The sequence below is a fragment of the Erpetoichthys calabaricus genome, chromosome 6, assembly GCF_900747795.2.
Source record: "Erpetoichthys calabaricus chromosome 6, fErpCal1.3, whole genome shotgun sequence".
Lineage (NCBI taxonomy): Eukaryota > Metazoa > Chordata > Cladistia > Polypteriformes > Polypteridae > Erpetoichthys > Erpetoichthys calabaricus.
The window spans coordinates 2660874-2685301 of NC_041399.2; the positions used below are offsets into that span (position 1 = coordinate 2660874).

The window sequence follows — 24428 nt, forward strand, 5'->3', positions numbered from 1 at the left end:
ACAGCTCACGTGTGGCGAGCGGATTTACACAAAATGGCTGCCTTCGCATCAGCCAGGAGGATGCTGCACATTGTTGGTGGCTGAAGTGGCTCCACACTCACGACAAGTGCTTCGAGTAGTAAGAGAAGTGCTCTATAAAGGTAAAGAATTATTAATACTATTACCCTGTCAGGTTCAAATCCGGCCCAAACTATCGGCACGCAGAAAGGACCCCGTCTCCAAGGTCAAGTCATGGAGGACAGCGAGCCCCTCATTTAGCTTGTTAGAAGTTTAGTGATCTGCGTGTTTTATTCATTTTCATTTCATTGGGGGTTTCAAATTTCTATATGAAAATGTTGTTTTTAAACCAAATAAAAACTTGTAACCAAAGAAAAGCTTCATATTTCAGTTCTCACGTCCACAGGCGGACCTCCTGACATGCAAGCATCACTAAACTGTAATCGTGACCCCATTCCAACACCTGCCCCTACATTTAAACCGACAATTCCTCAAAGTGCAAGGCTCCACTTACCCGCTGCGCGACTGGCCCACTTTGTCACAGATGTCCAGTATGAGACCCCAGTCCTCGGCCGTGTTCATCTCGCTGGTCGCTTTCTCTGTCAAAGAAATGAATCACAAGTCTGTTTAGTCCATTGGCTGCTGGTTTTCATCCCGACCCACTTCTTCTTTTGACTGAACTCAACTGAAAGTGGCATTCGATATTTTGGTGGCTCTTCTATTGTAATTTAATAAGAAAAAAACTGATATTAATGTCTTTGTTGTGAACAGACACACTTTCCATTCTTTAATTATTTTTTGGTGCAACCTCTCTAAGGCCAAACTACTACATTTTAATTTAAATGAAAACAATCTCCGCCCACTCTATAGAGTTTACAAAAGTGTCTCCACCCCCTCCAGCACTTACAAAAGTGTCTCCGCCCCCTCCAGCACTTACAAAAGTGTCTCCGCCCAATCTAGCATTCACACATTTCTCTGCCCACTCCAGCATTCATAAAAGTATCTCCACCCACTCCAGCACTTACAGAAGTATCTCCGCCCACTCCACAAATTACAAAAGTATCTCCGCCCACTCCAGCACTTACAGGAGTATCTCCGCCCACTCTAACATTCACAAAACTATCTCCGCCCACTCCACAACTTACAAAACTATCTCCGCCCACTCTAGCGTTCACAAGTTTCTCCGCCCACTCTAGCACTCAATTAGCCCATTTGGTCGAGGCGGTGACTTTAAAATGAGTTCACTATGAGTTTGTGAATTTCCCATTGGGATTAATAAAGTATCTATCTATCTATCTATCTATCTAAGAAGAGGAAATTTCACAAAATCCTTAGGGAATTTTTCTTGACACAGAAGACCACAGACACGTGGAATAAGCGACCAAGGAGTGTGGCGGACCTTGCACTCGTCCCATCCACTCGCACTCCCTCTGTGTTACTGGATACCCCTACACCTCAGGGGAGCTCATCCACCTGAAGCTAACTAAGCCTGTTCAGGCCCAGCCAGTGCTTGGATGGGGAGACCATCTAGGAAAAGCTGCTGGAAGAGGTGCTGGTGAGGCCAGCAGGGGGAGCTTAACTTACCCTGCGGTGCATGTGTGGATCTTCAAAATGCATCTTGACGTTACTAGAGGAATTAAGTGGGTGGGACTGGCAAGGCTTTGCTGGGCTGAATGGCCTGTCCTTGTCCCGAATGTTCACACTAAAACATCCAAAAATGCACGTGATGCAGCCGTTCACCTACAAGGGGCAGAAACAGGAAGCGTCCTCCACACTAGATGTTCATTTGCAGCAGACAGATGGAGAGTGAAAGAGAAAGTGGGAGAAAGCAAGCCAGGAGAAAAGATAGAACAGGTGGGAGAAAGAGAGAGTGGACGAAAGGAAAGGGGCAAACAATAGAAAAATAACTAAAAAGGACGGAACGAGGCAGGGGCAAACAGAAGATGAATGAAATGGGAACTGAAAAAGGCAGCACAAGGTTCAGGTTGTGGGCCTTGGCCTCTTAGTCTGTCCTCAAACGAGAACAACCAGTCGGAAAATGTTAGAAAGGATAGAAAGTGAAAGGGAAGGATAACCAGGAAAAGGAGGGAATGAAAACTGATGGGACAACTGGGGGATAGAGAAGAGAAAAGAACTGAAAAGGGTAAAAAATGCCAGCAAGCAAAGGAGACGGGACAACAGCCACACATGGACCACAGGGTAAGCTAAGCGCTCCCTGCTGGCCTCACCAACACCTCTGCCAGCAGCAAGCCAAGCTTCTCCTGGTTGGTCTTCCCATCCAAGTACTGAACAGGCCCAGCTTCAGGTGGAGGAGCTCCTATGAAGTGCAGGGGGGTCTCCAGAGGAAGAACAATCTGGAAAGAATGCAGAGTGGACAGGACAAGAGCAAATGAAGGAGAAGGGTCTCTCAGTGCAGTCACCCCCGACACTGTCAGTCCCAACACTCCCATTCTCATCGCATTGACTGACCAACATGGCCGACTCACAGGCAGAGTTAGATAACCGTCCTCAAGCCCTAACCTTTCACCTGTGGGGCGCAGTGTGACGATGTTTGATCAGAACGGTGTGTGAGGAACAGATGACATGATGACCTGGGGAGTGTCACGAGTGACGTCAAGGTTGGAGGTAACGTGAGTCACCTTGTACAGTGGTGGCCAGAAGAATGACCCCAAGTGTTGGTTTTCACCAAGTTGTCTGCTTCAGTGTTTTTAGATCTTTGATAGATAGATAGATAGACAGATAGACAGATAGATAGATAGATAGATAGATAGATAGATAGATAGATAGATAGATAGATAGATAGATAGATAGATAGATAGATAGATAGATAGATAGATAGATAGATAGATAGATACTTTATTAATCCCAGGGGGAAATTCACATACTCCAGCAGCAAAAAATATTAAAGAGTAATAAAAAATGCAGGTAAAAAACAGACAATAACTTGAATAATGTTCAACGTTTGCCCCCTCTGGTGGAATTGAAGAGTCGCATAGTTTGGGGGAGGAATGATCTTCTCAGTCTGTCAGTGGAGCAGGACAGTGACAGCAGTCTGTCGCTGAAACTACTCCTCTGTCTGGAGATGACACTGTTTAATGGATGTAGTGGATTCTCCATAATTGATAGGAGCCTGCTGAGTGCCTGTTGCTCTGCTACGGATGTCAAACCGTCCAGCTCTATGCCAACAATAGAGCCTGCCTTCCTCACCAGTTTGTCCAGCCGTGAGGCATCCTTCTTCTTAATGCTGCCTCCCCAGCACACCACTGCGTAGAAGAGGGCACTCGCCACAACCATCTGATAGAACATCTGCAGCATCTTACTGCAGATGTTGAAGGATGCCAGTCTTCTAAGGAAGTACAGATGTGTCAGATGGGCAGCTGCCCATTCTTGCAGAATCAAAATTAAGGGGTTTTTGTTTGTGAATTTCCCATTGGGATTAATAAAGTATCTATCTATCTATCTATCTATCTATCTATCTATCTATCTATCTATCTATCTATCTATCTATCTATCTATCTATCTATCTATCTATCTATCTATCTATCTATCTATCTATCTATCTATCTATCTATCTATCTATCTATCTATCTATCTTTGTCCACCCACCTCTTGAGGATTGACCACAAGTTCTCAATGAGATGAAGGTCTGTGGAGTTTCCTGGCCATGGACCCCAAATGTCGATGTCTTGTTCCCTGAGCCACTCAGTTCTCACTTTTGCCTTCTGGCCCGGTGCTCCAACATGTTGGTCACCAAACTGTTCTGGGATGGTTGGCAGAAGTTGCTCTCGGAGGATGTTTTGGTCCCATTCTTTATTCATGGCTCGGGATCGGGGCACCACCAGTGCAGAGCTTGCTCAGGAATGGCAGCAGGCAGGTGAGAGTGAGGCGAAGACTTTGGGAGGATGGCCTGGTGGGTATCAAAGAAAAACATCAGACTGATATTCTGGGATTGGACTGCTGGGGTCAAGTCATTGTCTCTGATGAATCCCCTTTCCGATTGTTTGGGGCATCTGGTAAAAAGAAAAGGTGAGCGGCGCTACCATCAGTCCTGTGTCAGGCCAACAGTAAAGCATCCAGAGACCATTCATGTCACGTGGGGTTGCTTCTCACACAAAATGTGGCCTAAGAGCACAGCCCTGAATAAAGAATGGGACCAAAACATCAACCGAGAGCAACTTCTGCCAACCATCCAACAACAGTTTGGTGACCAACATGATGGCGCACCGGGCCAGAAGGCAAAAGTGAGAACTGAGAACGTCGACATTTGGGGTCCATGGCCAGGAAACTCCCCATTTAGAACTTGTGGTCAAGAGGTGGGGGGACAAACAAAAACCCACCAGTTGTGACAAACTCCAAGCATTGATTCTGCTAGAATGAGCTGCTGTCATCAGTCCAGATTTGGCCCAGAAGTTGATTGCCAGCCTGCCAGGGCGAATTGAAAAAGAAAGAAGGGCCAACACTGTAAATCTGGACTCTGTGCATCAACTTCATGTCCTTGTCAATCAAAGCCCTGGAAACGTCTGGACTGCTTGTCATTCTACTTCAGTGGACCACAGAAACATCTGACACAAAGATCTAAAAACACTGAAGCAGCAGACTTTATGAAAACCAACACTTGGGTCCTTCTCCAAACTTCTGGCCACCACTGTAGGCAATGCGAACAGCAAACAGACTCTGCTGAAGAGAAGAGACAATCGAAAGAGAACACCCATAGGAAACGGGACAAGCAGGGAATCAAAGGAGATGTGATGAGACGCTCACCTGGCCAGCCACAGTTCTGGTAGGGACGACCACAACGCTAATCTTCAGATTCCATTCTATGATGTGGTGAGAAGGCCTCCTCATTTAATTAACTGCGGCCAATTTATTGATCAAAGAAGACAACAGTCCAACGGGTACAACAGGACAGTGGTCCTCTAATCCTACCCTTAACCTTAATGAAGTAACTGCACCCTTACAGCTGGCACAGTGGTAGAACGTTTGATGAGAGGGGCGTGTCTAAGAACGCATGGCAACAGGGCGTGTCAAGGAGGACATCAAGTGACATCGAGGTTATAGGGTGACGCGAGTGACCTTGTGGGTAATGCAGACTGCCAACAGACTGTCGAAGGAAAAGAGCCAATCAAATGAGAATAACCAAAGGAAACGGGACAAGCAGGCAAACACAAGGGACGCGCCGAAATCTGACCAAAGGTGCAGCCCGGCAGCCACAGTTCTGGGAGGGAGGACGGTGACAGTGACGTTCAGAAATGCGAGAAGTCACTGAAATGAGTGATTGGGGCGAGACGATTGGAAGAATACATTTAACCAACCCCCCCCCCCCCCCACACACACACACACACGCGGGTGAAACTAAACCCATCCAAATAAGGTTAATGCATGGCGCCCTTCACCCTCTCAAGCAACAGAAGCTTCTTGAATGTGAAAGTCAGGCGGAGTTTGGAGCCTGGAGGTCTACTTTTGGTGGTGATGACGCCCCGATATCACGGCACACCCTACTTTGTATGAACGGCCAGATGTTGCTTTTTAGTTGTCTCTATCTAGAAAATGCTAAGGCAGGGGTCCCCAAATCCAGGCCTGGAGGACCACCATGGCTGCAGGTTTTCATTCTAACCCTTTTCTTAATCAGTGACCTGTTTTTGCTGCTAATTCACTTCTTTTGAATTCATTTTCATTGGCTTGCCCCTAAAGACTCCGCCCCTTAATTGTTTCTTTTTCCTTATTTGGCTGCCAAACAATAATGAGATACAAAATGAGCCAAAACAACTGGTGTCCATCACACAATATCTGAAAATAAAGAAAGATGAAGGCCTCAGGAATGCTGATCTACTCAGGTCCGCAGAGCTCTTAGAAAAGAGAAAATCCACAATTTCGGACATGTGTGCTATGGCACAATGAGAGCAGCAACAAGCCACGGAATTAAAGAACGGGTTTAAGTAACGACAAGACCTGGCGTCTCATTAAGTAACTGCTTGGAGTGAAATGGGTTGGAGTCTGAGGCCCTGACTTAGGTGGTCTTCTGTTGGCTCTCATTTCACGTTTCATTTCTGTGTAAGGAAAGAGAACGATGAAGACATTCAAGGGAACAAATCTTACAAAAGCAGTTCAAATAAAATGAAAGATAAAGGAGTTACAGGTCACTAATTAAGAAAAGAGAATGAAAACCTGCAGCCACTGCGTGCCCCCCAGGACTGGGGTTTGAGACCCCTGTGCTGTGTCCATCTGTCACTTGTGAACCACAGGGGCTTGAACCCTGATCTTCATCTTCATCATGAAACACGAATGGTAAAGCACAACATCCTCCACAAAGTCTTGGGGTAGTGAGTCTTTCTTATGGCAGGCTGCATAGGCCAGCTGATGGAGAAGGTGACAAGCCAGGAAGAAAAAGAAGAGCAGAGCAAAAAACAAACCACAGAAGCTGATGATGTGGCAGACAGAAGGGCGAAAACGGACTCCTGGGGCTCGAAGTGGAGGTCTGTCTGTGTGTGTTGCCTCGTCTTCATTTATTAACGGCACACCAGCTATTCTAAAGGGCACTGAAGAGACACTCAGGGTGAAAGTCGCTGTTTAAAATACTGCGGTCTGACGCGGCATCACCTAAAAATGGTGCCTGAAAGGTTCAGAGTGTGCAGTGCAACAGGAAAAAAGTAGAGTATGTTGGAAAGGGCGCTATATAAAATCCAGTTTCTTCTTCAGCGTGAACGATACTCTATGACACGGCAGATGTAAACCGAGATGACTCAACTCTCAAACTCAAATTCTCTGTCAGGCGTCTCCAGCGGAAACACAGAGGGGGTCCGCCTGCCATTAGAGTCCATTAGTCGTGCAGGGAGATGCACTTTACTGCCCTGGCGGATGTTACTCTTTTTCCAAATAAGGGTATCCATTAATGCCATCCTCTTTGATTTCTCTCCAACTCTGCACTTCTTCTGCCGCAGCTCCTTTGATACGGGAAGTCACCTGAAGTTCTGTCCTTCTAAAGAGCAGTGAGGATGGCCTGAGGGGCGCAAGCAGACGCGTCACTTCATGTATTTAGTCAGCTGAGTGTCACAAACTGTCATTGGGTTACAAAAATACACTTCATGAGTCCCAGCAGCAAAAAAAAGACAAACGGACAAATACTATAATTAATGAAATTGACAGATCAATCAACAGACTGACAGAGGGAGAGAGGAAAGGCACTATATAAAAGATAGATAGATAGATAGATAGATAGATAGATAGATAGATAGATAGATAGATAGATAGATAGATAGATAGATAGATAGATAGATAGATAAAAGTGAAAGGCTTTAAATGCTATATCTATTTTACAGGGCCTTTCACTCTATCTATCTATCTTATAGTGCCTTTCACTGTCTATCTATCTATCTATCTATCTATCTATCTATCTATCTATCTATCTATCTATCTATCTTTCTTATAGTGCCTTTCACTCTATCTGTCTATCTTATAGTGCCTTTCACTCTATCTATCTGTCTATCTTATAGTGCCTTTCACTCTATCTATCTGTCTATCTTATAGTACCTTTCACTCTATCTATCTATCTATCTATCTATCTATCTATCTATCTATCTATCTATCTATCTATCTATCTATCTATCTTATAGTGCCTTTCACTCTATCTATCTATCTATCTATCTATCTATCTATCTATCTATCTATCTATCTATCTATCTATCTTATAGTGCCTTTCATTCTATCTATCTATCTATCTATCTATCTATCTATCTATCTATCTATCTATCTATCTATCTATCTATCTATCTATCTATCTATCTATCTATCTATCTGTCTATCTTATAGTGCCTTTCACTCTGTCTATCTGTCTATCTTATAGCGCCTTTCACTCTATCTATCTATCTATCTATCTATCTATCTATCTATCTATCTATCTATCTATCTATCTATCTTATAGCGCCTTTCACTCCTATCTATCTATCTATCTATCTATCTATCTATCTATCTATCTATCTATCTATCTATCTATCTATCTATCTATCTATCTATCTTATAGTGCCTTTCACTCTGTCTATCTTATAGTGCCTTTCACTCTATCTATCTATCTATCTATCTATCTATCTATCTATCTATCTATCTATCTATCTATCTATCTATCTATCTATGCCTTTCACTCTATCTATCTATCTATCTATCTATCTATCTATCTATCTATCTATCTATCTATCTATCTATCTATCTATCTATCTATCTATCATATAGTGCCTTTTACTCTACCTATCTAAGTGTAGGTGTTTCACGGTGGGCTAATAGTAAACACTGAGGTTGTTTTTGTGACACTGTGTGACCCTGAGCAAGTCACTTCCCTGTCCTTTTCTCCAATTAGAAAACAAAAGCAATGAAAACAGTAGCCCCATAAGGCTGTTGGAGCGGCCTACTCTTGAACAGACACCACCATCGCTGCTGCTGATCGATTCCTACCGACTTGTTTTACCGGGACGTGTCCCCTCGATTACTGACACTGCTAATCAGCTGTGCTCCCTCGAAGTTGTGCGCCCTTTTAGTATTTTTGAACCACCAAGTTGCTGTTATCCCGTCTTTCACCCGGTGTTATTTATGTACCTGCTGCTCTCGAAACCCCACGGGTCAACCGCCCAATTCACTGGTTATGTGTTGGTGCTTCACATACAAACCCCCCAAGTGAGTCGTTTATGTGTTGGTGATTTGTGGCACTCGATCAAACCCGATGTCAGGCAGGACCCTGGAAGTGCTTACTTTGCTCAGAGAGAGTTGGGGGGCCGCTGGTGACGAGAGCTCAGCTGGTCAGAGCAAGAAAGGACAGCAAAAGCAGTGGAAGGTCAGGAGAGGAAACGTGACAGAGAAGTTGGGGGCTACTGGTGTTTCGTGAGGTCCTGCAGGGGCTGAGGGGTTTATTCCCATCTGTCTTTTGCTGTGCTTAGCTGCCCCCCTTTATGACTTATTTAAGTTCTGTCATTAGGCCTTTTCTCTCATTTTTGGACTCCTGTGTTGCTGTTTGGTGTTGTGAGACGCCACCTACTGGCTACACTGGAAAAGGCAACCATAAAACAACCGCTAAGTATGTGAGACAAGAGATGAGGGCATAGACCAGGGGTGTCCAAGGCTGGCTCTGGTGGGCTGCAGTGGCTGCAGCTTTCTATTCTGACCCTTTTCCTAATCAGTTTTCACTGCTAAATAACTTCATTTTAATAGCCCTGTTTTGAAGGATTCACTCCTCTGAATTGATTTGTTTCTTCATTAAACAGAAATGACACATGAAACGAGCCGACAGATGACCACCAGCTAAACTGGAACATCAAACTCCAGCCAGTCTCTTAATGAGATCCCGATTCTCGCTGTCAATTAAAGACATCATTGAATATCAGGACTTGTCTAAGCTCTCCTGTTTTTTCTAAGACCACCGTCAAGATGTTTGGGTGACCTGAGCAAACCAACATGGCCGAGACCCTCACCTTTCTTTATTTTCAGGTGAGCTGCTCATGTGGTGCCTCACTTTGTGTCTTGTTATTGTTTGGCTGCTCATCAAGGGGGTCCGAGTCACGTCAATTAAAATGAAGGCACAACAAGTGAATTAGCAGCAGAAACAGCTCACTAATTAAGAAGATGGTTAGAATGAAAACCCGCAGCCTGTACTGCAGCCCACCAGGACCAGGTGTGAACACCCCTGATATACACTGAGCACTTAGAAAAGCGTCCCCCTTGCCTGAGAAGGTGGTCACCAGTGAGTCTTGGGTGTGGACCCCTGGCCTTGGATCAGCTCATGATACGGGCGGCACGTCTGATGTAGCAAGTGATGGCCGATCCGGTATCAGTTTGTTCTTTTCAAATGTCTCTTTTTAGTGAATCACAGGAACCGACTCACAAGTATGAAGCCAACAAATTCAGCAGAGCTCAACGGGCGTGCGAAGGCACACGTGTGATGTCGTCGGCGCCTTTCAGTTATGTCGTTTAACACGCACGTGCAAGTGCCGCCCGTCTGATTCTGATCGTCCTCTTGTTCATCACACGATGGCAGTACAGTAACAACACACTTACATGACATTATTTGTTTGTTTTGTCAAATTTGTTTTTGGAATTGTTTTAAACAGAATATATTAACAGAATATTAAACTAATACCTTAACGTCCCTTACTGCAGTCGAAAAATTAGCGGCACAAAACGTGTCACGCGATTCTCGTTCATTTGACCTGCAAACAAGTCCTACAATTCTCCATTCATTCGATTCGCAAGCAAGTCACATGACTTTCCTCCATTAGATATGTGAACAAGTCCCACAATTCTACGTTATTTAATTTGAGAACAAATCACGACAATCCTTCATTCGTCTCGAGAACCAGTCACACAATTTTCATTCAAATTCACTCACAAACAAGTCCCGTGATTCTCGTTCATTTGAATTTCGAAAGAGTCGTGCAGTTCTCGTTCGTTTTACGGGTCAGTCAGGAGTCATTTTGTAAGTCGGACAATTCTCGTTCATTCGATTCTCTAATGAGTCACACGGCAATCATTCAGTTGATGTGTGAACCAATCACGATTCTCATTCATATGAATTGCAAGTGAGTCACGCCATTCTCGGTCATCTGAATCGCTAACGAAATCACATGACAACCATTCATTTAACTCGAGAACCAGTCGCACAATTTTCATTCAAATTCATTCACAAACAAGTCCCGTGATTCTCATTCATTCGAATTTCGAACGAGTTATACAGTTCCCATTCGTTTGATTTACAAGCAAGTCACGCCATTCTCAATCTTTTGACTCGCTAACGAATCACATGACAACCATTCATTCAGCTCGAGAATGAGTCGCACAATTCTCATTCTTGTCATTCACAAACAAGTCCCGTGATTCTCGTTCATCTGAATTTCGAAAGAGTTGTGCAGTTCTCGTTCATTTTACGGGATAGTCGGGAGTCATTTTGTAAGTCGGACGATTCTCATTCATTCGATTCTCTAATGAGTCACGCGGCAATCATTCAGTTGATGTGTGAACCAATCACGATTCTCATTCATATGAATTGCGAGCGAGTCACGCCATTCTTGGTCATCTGAATCGCTAACGAAATCACATGACAACCATTCATTCGACTCGACAACAAGTCACACAATTCTCGTTCTTGATTCTCATTTATTTGAATTTCGAATTTCAAACGAGTCGTACAGTTCTCATTCGTTTGATTTACAAGCAAGTCACACCATTCTCGATCTTTTGACTCGCTAACGAATCACAAGACAACCATTCATTCAGCTCGAGAATGAGTCGCACAATTCTCGTTCTTGTCATTCACAAACAAGTCCCGTGATTCTCGTTCATCTGAATTTCAAATTTCGAAACAGTCGTGCAGTTCTCGTTCATTTTATGGGATAGTCAGGAGTCATTTTGCAAGTCGGACGATTCTCGTTCATTCGATTCTCTAATGAGTCACGCGACAATCATTCAGATGATGTGTGAACCAATCACAATTCTCGTTCATTTGAATTGCGAGCGAGTCATGCCATTCTCGGTCATCTGAATCGCTAACGAAGTCACATGACAACCATTCATTTAACTCGAGAACCAGTCGCACAATTTTCATTCAAATTCATTCAAAAACAAGTCCCGTGATTCTCATTCATTCAAATTTCAAACGAGTTATACAGTTCCCATTCGTTTGATTTACAAGCAAGTCACGCCATTCTCAATCTTTTGACTCGCTAACGAATCACATGACAACCATTCATTCAGCTCGAGAATGAGTCGCACAATTCTCGTTCTTGTCATTCACAAACAAGTCCCGTGATTCTCGTTCTTCTGAATTTCGAAAGAGTTGTGCAGTTCTCGTCGGGAGTCATTTTGTAAGTCGGATGATTCTCGTTCATTCGATTCTCTAATGAGTCACGCGGCAATCATTCAGTTGATGTGCGAACCAATCACGATTCTCGTTCATTTGAATTGCAAGCGAGTCACGCCATTCTCGGTCATCTGAATCGCTAACGAAATCACATGACAACCATTCATTTGGCTCGCAAATGGGTCACGCGATTCTCGTTCATTTGATTCGCAAACAAGTCATCCAATTTGAGAACGAGTCACATGATCCTCAGTCATATTGATTTGCTCACGAGTCACACTATAATCATTTGTTACCTTCGGGAATCATTACCTGAAAATAAACCACACCATTTTTGTTCACTTATGATTCTCGAACTTGGTGTCTCGTTTTAATTACGTACTTTCACTTTATTGTCATGCTTTCAAAGAGGTTGATATTACAAGATATGAATTATTTATTACCAGCAGGTTTAATGCATAACGTAATAAACATAAATTATGCCCCGTGTACTCAAACAATAAAACAGTAAGGTCTGTGTGTCCAGTCCCTCGGAGCAATCTGATTGGTCAGTTTGCCTTTGGCAACGTGACTGAACGAGGAAGTGCGAGTGTCAGACGCGCTGAATGGTTCGCCTTCAAAGATGGAAAGTACAAAACTGGACAGGAGGCATCAAAGTTGTTTCAAAAACTAAGGCCGGCGGCCGAATCGGAGATGCAGGCTTTATGGGAAGAGAATTTCAGACAAATACGAATTCAGGGAAGGGACGCTGAAGGTACACGTAGGCCCAGAGACAGCACTAGCGCACGCACACTCACAGAAGACCTGGGCGCACTGAGGAAGGAGGTAGTGGTCCGGACGCACAACAAACCAAAGCAGTACTGCGCAGAGCACCATGCCCCAATCCTCTGGGCATCACATATCAATAGGTGCTTTTATTTGGGGCCCGTTGGGTCACGTGGGTGGGCGTCCTCTACCCCTGGGAACAACGCTAAAGGACAGCAACCTCCTCCTCTTGTCTGCTCGGTTGTCAATGTGACACTAAAGTTATTGTTGCGCTTTAGGATTTTCAATGTTGTTAGCATTTAGAAAAAATAAAAATAAACGAAAGCAGCAAAAATAACTTCGGCGTTTGAAGTTCCGGCACAAATAAACGATGTGTCATATTTGCTTAGAATAAGAGAATGAAAAAGCGCATCTCGGTGAACAATGAGATCACCTGAAAGTGCGAATGAAGGAATTAAAGGTTAGAATAAAACCCACTGAGGCCCCCAGGACTGAACTTGGTGCTCTATTAGTAACTTGAAGGGGGGCTTTGTTTGCGCTGCCCATTAATAAATGACCAACTGCAGACGGCGCCGTTACTCAGGTGGAGCGGATAACCTCGGCGACTCTCTCTCTCTCTCTCTCTGGAGGTGTCGTCGCGGCTCGATTGTTCCGTTGCTTCCCTCGTGGAAGGGCAGATACTCGGCCGCGGTTTCTAAAAGGAGACACGCGCGAGCCGCACGCACAGGCGCAGAGGTCAGCGCGGCTCGACGAGACTCCCGCGATGCGCACTTAACGGTCGGGCGTGACCGCGTGAATCGTAAACCGAGTCCCGACCGTTAAGCACGCTGGGAGACGAGAGGCAGCGATCGGTCCCGCGGGGTAGACAGCCCACGAGAGACGGGAGAAGAGGAGCAGACAAAAGCGGCGGGCGCACTTACCCACATCTTGTTCGAAGGGATTGGATGCGAAGAGCGGCATTGCAGTACAGCGAACGAAGCGCCTCCGGGATTCCGGGAGCACCGAGGGCCAGCGGCGGCACAAAACAAAACAAAACAAACAAAAAATAATAAAAGAAAAATCCGGTGGGCGACAAATTGGAGCGAAACGCTGAAGAGTCAGCAGCCTGATGCCGAATCCCAGACAGTCCTGCTGCAGCGGCAACAACGAGGCATTCTGGGAAGCGAGGCGTCTGTCTCAGTGCCTGGCTAAAGAGAACAAGGAACAGAAGAAAGAAAGCCGCCGACGGTCCATGGTGGCCGTGCGCCCGCGACCCCCTGCTCGGCGACTGCGTCTCTTATTCAACTCCGCCGAGCAAAACTGGACGGGAATAAACGCGAGTGCGTGTGCGGAGGCAGCGGTCAGCTGATCGGGACTACCGCGAGAAGAGGGAGGGAGGGAGATGATGAGCTGGTGGTGGGGGGAGGGGAGGGGGGTCTGTCCGTCAATCCCACAGCCGAGTGCCCGGTGGTCTCTAGTGATTTGGCCATTTCAGTCTGAGGGGTCTCTTTAAAGGCACACACAAAGGCAAGGAGGGGGACCACTCTCCAGATATGAATGCCTTGTGCTTGCCTGTCAGTAATCTTTGATCAATCATCCATCCATCCATCCATCCATCCATGTTCCAACCCGCTGACTCCGAACACAGGGTCACGGCGGTCTGCTGGAGCCAATCCCAGCCAACACAGGGCACAAGGCAGGAACCAATCCCGGGCAGGTTGCCAACCCACCACAGGACACACACAAACACACCCACACACCAAGCACACACTAGGGCCAATTTAGAGTCGCCAGTCCACCTGACCAGCATGTCTTTGGACTGTGGGAGGAAACCCACGCAGACACAATCAATAATCATATCATCATTGATCCGCTAGACTTTTTCCTCGGATGGAATGGCAGCCCCTCATCCATGGATCCCTTGAAAGAGCCCAAAGTTCAGGGGGATCATTATGGAAATGAAACAAGCTTAGTCTTAAAGGCTGTAGCCCCTGAAAGATCGTTTTTTTGGGGTGAGATGGAAGCCCCTTTAAAGTAGGACTGCTGATTTTTTTTTAAATATTTCTCCACATTTCCTCTCCAATTTTGACAACCCAGTGACAGTAGTGGGCTTCAGTTGGTTTATGGAGTTAGAATATTAAATAGCAAGCATTTTGATGGTGTGGCCACTAGTGGGCGCCTCAGAGTCCAAATCCCAGACACAACTAGGCATTCACGAGTCTCGGGTTCAAAAGACCTTTTATTAGCACAAATTGAACCTACGGGTGCAAATCAGTGCACTCACAAGACCTTTCATTCCCTCCTCCACTCCTCTCACGCAAGCTTCCTCCCGACTCCGACTGTTCGAGTTAATCCGAGGTGACATTACGCGAGTTTTAGTCATTGGGCACATCAGACTTGCCAGCTGCTGATCTTCTCCATGGACCCCGTCAATGTAAACGGCTGAAACGCGCAGGCCATGTCCCATTCACTGTCCACAGTCCTGGTCAGTGCTGCCCGGCGGTGCCATACAAAGGGTTAACACGTAAGGCGGGTTCTGCCCAAGGCTTGGCCCCCCCCTCTTTTTTTTTTTTTCCATTCCATCGTGGTACGTAAAACAGGAGACATCAGACAGACAAGCTCCTCTTCTGTTTGAGAGATCCAAAATGGCCGTGTTTCTTATTCCTTGTTGCTGAAGTAAATACAGTGGTGGACCTACATTATTGGGGTCCTGAAGCTTCAACTGTTATGGGGGCCCCTTCACATCCAGTAACAAGGTCTGAGTAACCACTGGTCGTTAAAACAACCTGCTTAGGGTGGTCACACACTATTTCACCTACTTTTCTAAATAGAGCATTTACTTTTGAGTAAGGGTAATTAAAATATTGTATCCTTACAGACACTTTATTGTCTAGATGGCTATGACGAGTGCCACAACGTTGAAACGTGATTTTTTTACTACCTTTTAATTTTTACTGCACCATCACTGAGCGAACCCTGGGCACACTGGAAGCTGTGGTGGAAAAGAAGATGATGGCAAAGTTGGATGCCATCATGAAAAGACCCCTCCATGCCCTCCAGGGGGCACTGTCTTGGAGCACTTGTAGCTACAGGCTCGTTCCAGCATGGCGTGCCAAGAGCTATCAGGTAATTCATTGCTTCCAGTCGATGTACTCATTACATTGATTGATTGATTGATTGATTGATTGATTGATTGATTGGCTGTATTATCTGTCCTGTGAGTCCGTATTCCGAAATGTTACCAATAAGCTGTCCTTTACAATGACAGCAAGCAACAAAATATGCTTTCATTTTTTTGCTTATGGCTTGCCTAAGATAAATAATTTGAATTAAAATTTTAATTTCTGTCAAAAGCATTCATCCATCCATCCATTATCCAACTCGCTATATCCTAACTACAGGGTCACGGGGGTCTGCTGGAGCCAATCCCAGCCAACACAGGGCGCAAGGCAGGAAACAAAACCCGGGCAGGGGTCTCAGCTCAGGCCTTTGTGTGCTGTGAATCAGTATAGTAAGCGTACGAGGCTAATTACAAACTGGGGACTCGGAGTCGAGAGTTTTGTGTACTGACCCCACAGCCCTGATTCTAATTTTTGGAAGAACGACAGAAGCATACGATGACAGGCACATATGATAAATATTACTATTATTTTGGCCAAGTATGACATCCATAGGTGTAGCGTTACCGACGACTGCTTCTCTTTAAGGTTGGGAATGCGAAGAGCACATAAAAAACTGTGAGGCGCTCTATGAACACGAAAGCCATAATGAGTGTAAGTGCCCAGCAGGGGGCGCTAGCTGGGAGTGCTGGGAATGCTCTCGGTCAGCCAGGGTGGTGATTTCTTGTCTATTTGATATTCTTGTTGCTTTATAAGCTTCTAGCTCTTGTTAATTCCCCTTTTGGTTTGCCTTTATGTCAAATGAGGCCCTCCTGTGATATTGTGTTGCTCAATTATTTCACTTCTATGCCTTCTGCTTTGTGTTTTGTGGGTGGAACCCCAGGAGGTGGAACAACTGTGATGTCACCGCTGAAGGACCGCCCCCCACCCCAGCCTTTATATTTGAGTTAGTTGGTCTTTCGGTGGTTCGCTGACGCATTTTATTGCAAATGTTAGTTTTTGTGGTTCCTGAATTTGTTGTTTCTATGTCTGGTGTGATGGACGTCTGGGGCTCCTGTTCAGCCAGGACTCCTAGAGGATGGAAGGACCGGGAGAGAGACAATACCTCCCCTGGGATACGACAGAGCATCGGGGCCATGGGATCGGAGCTTGAAAAGCTCAACCCTGTTGGGGCCCGTGTCCACCACCAGGGGGCGCCTGGAAGATTCCGGAGCCGTGGACTGCAGCACTTTCACCACACCAGGAAGTGCTGCAGGAAAATGCAAAAAATACAAAATGGGCGACCTCACTGCATTCAGGGGAGCCGGAGTCGGGAGGTGGAGGACAGAGCTGCTGAAGGGAGGAGTAGAGGCGGCAGAAGAGAGCAAAGGAAGGAAGAAAAGAAAGAGAGAGAAGGGACTGAGCCTGTGTGTGGTGATATGTGTGCAGAAGGGCAACAACTCCAAATAAAAGCGGGTGTCTGTCGGTGTCTGGCCTCATTTACCTCACTGTAGATTTTGGACTTTTTCTTTTGTTCAATTGTGCTTTTTATCTAGGGTTCCTTCCCTGAGTTATGTTTACAGAATATTTGTCATTTCTGTTCGTTTTTCAGTTTGGATCATTTGCTATGATTACTTTTGTTCATATTTTTTCTGTTCAGTTAACACTTAGTCGTCCCATTTTTATTAGGTGCTCTTTCTTTAAGTGTCTTTATGTTCCGTGTGTTTCTTGGTGTGGAAACCTAAGAGGCGGGGCCAGCCCTTGCATCACTACTAAGGACCCCCCCCCCCCCCCCCCCCAAAGCCCCATGAGGGGCATTCTGGGAAGTGCAGTCTCTGGCTCGTCACTGAGTGCGCTTTGGTGGAGTTGTTGGTGTTTCCGTAAGTTTTGCTCTTCTTATTGGATTTTCTGGAGATTAATTTGCTTCTGTTTTGGCTTACACTCTAATATTTTGTATTGGGAATTTCCTGACTTGACTCGATTATTAAGTAGTACTAGGGGGCTTCGCTCGCCAACCCCCGTGTTTGGTTTTCCGGATACACACCTTTAAGATTTGTTTTTCTTTGAATTGTTGCTATTTCATTAGTTTCATTTTTATTTCAGAACTTCTGTAAAAACAAAATTTGTAATCTTGTGAGTCCCAATATGCTGAATCTTTTTAATGAGGTCAGGACAGGTGTCTCTCTTTGGAATTTCATCATAGACAAAACGATCTTCATCATCAGCAATTAATATATTTTTTTTTTACAAAGTAACAAAGTAAGTAGAGTTCTGCATTGGACTCCTGTCTGTAAAGTCCTGCTATTGTCCTCTCACAGTTCCAAAAGTGCATGGGGTTACCAAGGTGATACCCCAGCTTTTGTCTACGATTTTGTACAAGGGCTAGACAGAACGTGTTTGACTCCTGGGGAGAATGTAGCTTTTTAAATAAGCAGACAGATAAATATATATACACTAACAAAGTAACCAATAAATGCATGTGCACTAAACTCTGTTTTTGAAATTCTCAAGATTCTTTATTTGTCACATGCGTAGTTATACAGGACAACACACAGTGAAATGCATCCTGATCCGCTTATCAAAAACTGTGCAAAGTTAGAAGAATATCAATTAGATTAATAAAAAGTCATAGATTGAAAGGTAACAGTATAGTAGAACATAATAAATACAGAGCATCCAGAAAGTATTCACAGCACGTCATCACTTTCTCCACATTTTGTTACGTTACAGCCTTATTCCAAAATGGATTCAATTCATTTTTTTCCTCAGAATTCTACACACAACACCCCATAATGACAACGTGAAAAAACTTTACTTGAGGTTTTTGCAAATTTATTAAAAATAAAAAAAAACTGAGAAATGCCATGTCCATAAGTATTCACAGCCTTTGCTCAATACTTTGTCGATGCCCCTTTGGCAGCAATTCCAGCCTGAAGTCTTTTTGAATATGATGTCACAAGCTTGGCACACCTATCCTTGGCCAGTTTGGCCCATTCCTCTTTGCAGCACCTCTCAAGCTCCATCAGGTCGGATGGGAAGCGTCGGTGCACAGCCATTTTAAGATCTCTCCAGAGATGTTCAATCAGATTCAAGTCTGGGCTCTGGCTGGGCCACTCAAGGACATTCACAGAGTTGTCCTGAAGCCACTCCTTTGATATCTTGGCTGTGTGCTTAGGGTCGTTGTCCTGCTGAAAGATGAACCGTCGCCCCAGTCTGAGGTCAAGAGCGCTCTGGAGCAGGTTTTCATCCAGGATGTCTCTGTACATTGCTGCAGTCATCTTTCTCTTTATCCTGACTAGTCTCCCATCCCCACAGCATGATGCTGCCACCACCATGCTTCACTGTAGGGATGGTATTGGCCTGGTGAGGAGCGGTGCCAGGTTTCCTCCAAACGTGACGCCTGGCATCCACACCAAAGAGTTCAATCTTTGTCTCATCAGACCAGAGAATTTTCTTTCTCATGGTCTGGGAGTCCTTCAGATGCCTTTTGGCAAACTCCAGGCGGGCTGCCATGTGCCTTTTACTAAGGAGTGGCTTCCGTCTGGCCACTCTACCATACAGGCCTGATTGGTGGATTGCTGCAGAGATGGTTGTCCTTCTGGAAGGTTCTCCTCTCTCCACAGAGGACCTCTGGAGCTCTGACAGAGTGACCATCAGGTTCTTGGTCACCTCCCTGACTAAGGCCCTTCTCCCCTGATTGCTCAGTTTAGATGGCCGGCCAGCTCTAGGCAGAGTCCTGGTGGTTTCGAACTTCTTCCACTTACAGATGATGGAGGCCACTGTGCTCATTGGGACCTTCAAAGCAGCAGAAATTTTTCTGTAACCTTCCCTAGATTTGTGCCTGGAGACAATCCTGTCTCGGAGGTCTACAGACAATTCCTTTGACTTCAGGCTTGGTTTGTGCTCTGACATGAACTGTCAACTGTGGGACCTTCTATAGACAGGTGTGTGCCTTTCCAAATCAGGTCCAGTCAACTGAATTGACCACAGGTGGACTCCAATGAAGCTGCAGAAACATCTCAAGGGTGATCAGGGGAAACAGGATGGACCTGAGCTCAATTTGGAGCTTCATGGCAAAGGCTGTGAATACTTATGGACATGGGATTTCTCAATTTTTTTATTATTAATAAATTTAAAAAAACCTCAAGTAAACTTTTTTCACGTTGTCATTATGGGGTGTTGTGTGTGGAATTCTGAGGAAAAAAATGAATTTAATCCATTTTGGAATAAGGCTGTAACATAACAAAATGTGGAAAAAGTGATGAGGCGCTGGGAATACTTTCCGGATGCACTCTATCTATCTATCTATCCATCCATCCATCCATCCATCCATCCATCCATCCATCCATCCATCCATCTATGTCCGCTCTAACTGTGTTAAACCCGGGTAGCTCCACGTTACCATCTGGGATGTTAGTCATTAGCCACGTTCCAGTAAAACACAACAAACTGCATTCTCTGAAGGTCCTGACATTTCAGTTCGTTGATCTTATTTGAGATTGAGCTCACATTTCCCAGAATCACAGAAGGCACTGAAGGTTTGTAGCGCCACTTTCTAGAAAGATGCTTAGCCTTTAGCTTAGTGCCGGCTCTGCTGCCACGATACGACCTTCTTACCTCGTCGGGTAAATAGGGAACCACACCAGCGCAGGCATTTGTTCTCAGTGCTTGAAGTTGACTACCTGAATAGACGAGTCTCGGTGTGTAAAAATCCATGTCCAAGTAGTAAAAAGTGTCCAGGGAACGAGTCCACATAAAAGAAAGTGGTAGGAGTGATCAGAGAAACAGTGGAAAAGGTAGAAATATAAAGTCATATACGGAGCTGCTGGAAAGGCTGCCACTGGCGGCGGCGCCTGAATCAAATTTAAATTTAAACCAGTACTTTCATATTTGCTCACACACATATTTGAGGCATAAATCAGCATTTTTTAATGTAAATGTGCAATAAACGACAATGCCAAAACAAGTACGCCATTTTACAAGCGGCCCCCATACACGCCTTGCTTCTTGGTGTGACCTTTTAATAGCCGACCGCTCCTGGTGTTGAAGTTCCTCCATTTCCTGCCTGAACGGTGGACAGGTGGAGGCCAAACTCTTCCCAGATGATCTTGTCTCCACTTGTCCAGCCTGCTGAGCTTCAACAACTTCTTCTTTTTATTTTCTCCTTTGATGGAGGCTGGACACAAGTCCCCAAACGTGTGTGAAGAGGTTCAAACTTTGATAGTGAAGACCCTGGTGTATGGGCCTTCCACACACCTGCCTGTCATCTCATCTATCCATCCATTTGCAAACCAGTTAATCCTGAGCAGGGTGATAGGGAAGCTGGAGCCAATCCCAGTAAGCATGGAGTACAGGGCAGGAACAACAGATGGACATCTCAGGGTGAACACACACGCACACACACGGGACAGTTTAGCCCCTCCAGTTCATCTAACTAGCGCATCCCATCGACTAAAACCCCGGCCTTCAGGTGGCCTGAGGGATGACGGGCTTTTCCATGCACTTGTCACCCGGGATCGCTTTCCTCAAGTGTCGCGTTTTGGTGTCACTGGCATAGTTGGTTCTCCGCTTTACGTATTTTTAGTGACAGGAGACAATTCAAAGGGGGCTCACGAACTTGCCAGCCCCGCGGTGAAAAGCGTCGGCTGCCGCGCGAGACCCCCCGCGCCTCCCCGTCCGCCCGCCTGCGCGCTCGCGGGCTGCCAAGTGCTAAGCTGGCCACTCGCGCTAAGCCGCTGCTGTCATCTCACGCCTGCCAGTGATCCCGCGAGAGACGGGGGCTCCCGCTCCTAGATGGAGGGACGACCCTCGTGTAGTCCCGGCTGACTTCCAGCTGTCAGCTGCGATCTCGTCTTCTTCGGACTTTTCCTCCCACTCTGTCTCCGCTCCGATAGCATGGCGTCCGGCGAAGACGACGGCTCCGTGGAGGAGAAGGACAACCACAAGAAGAGGACCATCAGTCCCTTTGCCCTGGCTTGGCTAACGTTTTACAACATCGCGATGACAGCCGGGTACGTAGCACGAACGGAGCCCGATTCAATTGAATTTTGCTGCCTACAAGAGAAGGGACAGTGGGAGGGAGGCAGAGCCGGTGGCCGCGCCGGACAAGTGCAGACTGGCACGGCATGACGGGCACCAGCTCCTGCACGGGCATCGGTGGCTTGGGGGGGTGGAGGTGTTAGTGGGCATCTGACTCTTTTAACTTTAATTGCGTTTTATTGCTGCGGGTATTGGGACGGTGGGGGTAGGGGGGTCGGGCTGTGAATGGAGCCGCGCAGCTTTTCCTAATACGGCGAACGCGTCACCTTCACACTTGCGTGGTTAAGTATAGGCTGACACCGGAGATCCGAGGTGGGACAGCGAAATGCTTCAATCGGCACATTTTTTGCGGACCCCACAATCCGCTGTTTCCTTTCCCTCGAGCACGCAGACAAGCGCTGAGGCGTCCGCCAGACGCGAGCGGCGGGGCGGCGGGCTGAGCGATCCGCTGAAGCCGTGAGTGAGGACGAAGAGACCGGAATGGACCGGCGGATCCGCAACGAGACCCCCTCGACACGTATGCACGTTAAGAGTCCCTTCGAGTTCTAATACAGATTTATAATGTGCATATAGCGCCTTTTCCATGCTCGGTGGGCTTCAGTTCAAGTTTCATGTCATGAGCAACTTGCAGGTCTCCTCAGAACGTGACAATGAAACAAGATCAGCGTGGGCAGCTGGGCTGGCATTTCTACCAGGCCGCATTTGATATAGCGCCATGAACACGCAAACAAAAACAAAAGGAGTCTTTTGATCATCGTTGTTAATTAATTAAAAACAGCTTAGCATTTAGAGAGATGACATGTCCAAATATATAGTGCCTTCAAAAGTGTATTCGGACCCCCTCACTTTGACCACTTCTTGTTACATTACACTAAAATCATTTCAATTCGTATTTTTCCCCATTAAGAAACACTCAATACCTTAGAATGACAAGGTAAAAGCAGGAGTTTAGGAATTTTTGCAAATTTATTAAAACCAGCCATGGCACCTCAAGGCCACCTTACCAGCATCATAGGCCCACCGGGCAAAGTACTGAGCTGGAGCCCCTGTTTCGACAGCAAAAGAGAAACACACATAGGCATCATAAACATTGTGGGCCCTTATGCTCCTGGGGCCCCCAGCCAGTGCCCATATGTTAAGATGGCACTTACTTGTGAATTTCCCCTTGGGATTAATAAAGTATCTATCTATCTATCTATCTATCTATCTATCTATCTATCTATCTATCTATCTATCTATCTATCTATCTATCTATCTATCTATCTATCTATCTATCTATCTATCTATCTATCTATCATATAGTGCCTTTCATCTATCTATAGTGCATCCAGAAAGTATTCACAGCACATCACTTTGTCCACATTTTGTTATGTTACAGCCTTATTCCAAAATGGATTAAATTCATTTTTTTCCTCAGAATTCTACACACAACACCCCATAATGACAATGTGAAAAAAGTTTACTTGAGGTTTTTGCAAATTTATTAAAAATAAAAAAACTGAGAAGTCACATGTCCATAAGTATTCACAGCCTTTGCTCAATACTTTGTCGATGCCCCTTTGGCAGCAATTCCAGCCTCAAATCTTGTTGAATACGATGCCACAAGCTTGGCACACCTATCCTTGGCCAGTTTGGCCCATTCCTCTTTGCAGCACCTCTCAAGCTCCATCAGGTTGGATGGGAAGCGTCGGTGCACAGCCATTTTAAGATCTCTCCAGAGATGTTCAATCAGATTCAAGTCTGGGCTCTGGCTGGGCCACTCAAGGACATTCACAGAGTTGTCCTGAAGCCACTCCTTTGATATCTTGGCTGTGTGCTTAGGGTAGTTGTCCTGCTGAAAGATGAACCGTCGCCCCAGTCTGAGGTCAAGAGCGCTCTGGAGCAGGTTTTCATCCAGGATGTCTATGTACATTGCTGCAGTCATCTTTCCCTTTATCCTGACTAGTCTCCCAGTCCCCACAGCATGATGCTGCCACCACCATGCTTCACTGTAGGGATGGTATTGGCCTGGTGATGAGCGGTGCCTGGTTTCCTCCAAACATGACGCCTGGCATTCACACCAAAGAGTTCAATCTTTGTCTCATCAGACCAGTGAATTTTCTTTCTCATGGTCTGAGAGTCCTTCAGGTGCCTTTTGGCAAACTCCAGGCGGGCTGCCATGTGCCTTTTACTAAGGAGTGGCTTCCGTCTGGCCACTCTACCATACAGGCCTGATTGGTGGATTGCTGCAGAGATGATTGTCCTTCTGGAAGGTTCTCCTCTCTCCACAGAGGACCTCTGGAGCTCTGACAGAGTGACCATCGGGTTCTTGGTCACCTCCCTGATTAAGGCCCTTCTCCCCCAATCGCTCAGTTTAGATGGCCGGCCAGCTCTAGGAAGAGTCCTAGTGGTTTCGAACTTCTTTCAGTTATGGATGATGGAGGCCACTGTGCTCATTGGGACCTTCAAAGCAGCAGAAATTTTTCTGTAACCTTCCCCAGATTTGTGCCTCGAGACAATCCTGTCTTGGAGGTCTACAGACAATTCCTTTGACTTCATGCTTGGTTTGTGCTCTGACATGAACTGTCAACTGTGGGACCTTCTATAGACAGGTGTGTGTGCCTTTCCAAATCAGGTCCAGTCAACTGAATTGACCACAGGTGGACTCCAATGAAGCTGCAGAAACATCTCAAGGATGATCAGGGGAACAAGGAGGCACCTGAGCTCAATTTGGAGCT

The 24428-nt window shown here is 45.8% G+C and overlaps 2 protein-coding genes across 2 annotated transcripts in view; one reads left to right on the forward strand and one right to left on the reverse strand.

Moving 5' to 3' along the window:
* Positions 1 to 13939, reverse strand: part of stam (signal transducing adaptor molecule (SH3 domain and ITAM motif) 1) — a 73543-nt gene extending 59604 nt beyond the window's left edge. The window contains exons 1-2 of the mRNA XM_028803359.2: positions 13516 to 13939; positions 512 to 596 (exon numbers count right to left, since the gene is read on the reverse strand). Coding sequence (XP_028659192.1) covers positions 512 to 596; positions 13516 to 13555 — 125 coding nt within the window. The 5' untranslated portion in view covers positions 13556 to 13939. The remainder of the gene's footprint in view (positions 1 to 511; positions 597 to 13515) is intronic.
* A 7491-nt stretch (positions 13940 to 21430) lies between these two features.
* Positions 21431 to 24428, forward strand: part of hacd1 (3-hydroxyacyl-CoA dehydratase 1) — a 62127-nt gene continuing 59129 nt past the window's right edge. The window contains exon 1 of the mRNA XM_028803360.2: positions 21431 to 21683. Coding sequence (XP_028659193.1) covers positions 21568 to 21683 — 116 coding nt within the window. The 5' untranslated portion in view covers positions 21431 to 21567. The remainder of the gene's footprint in view (positions 21684 to 24428) is intronic.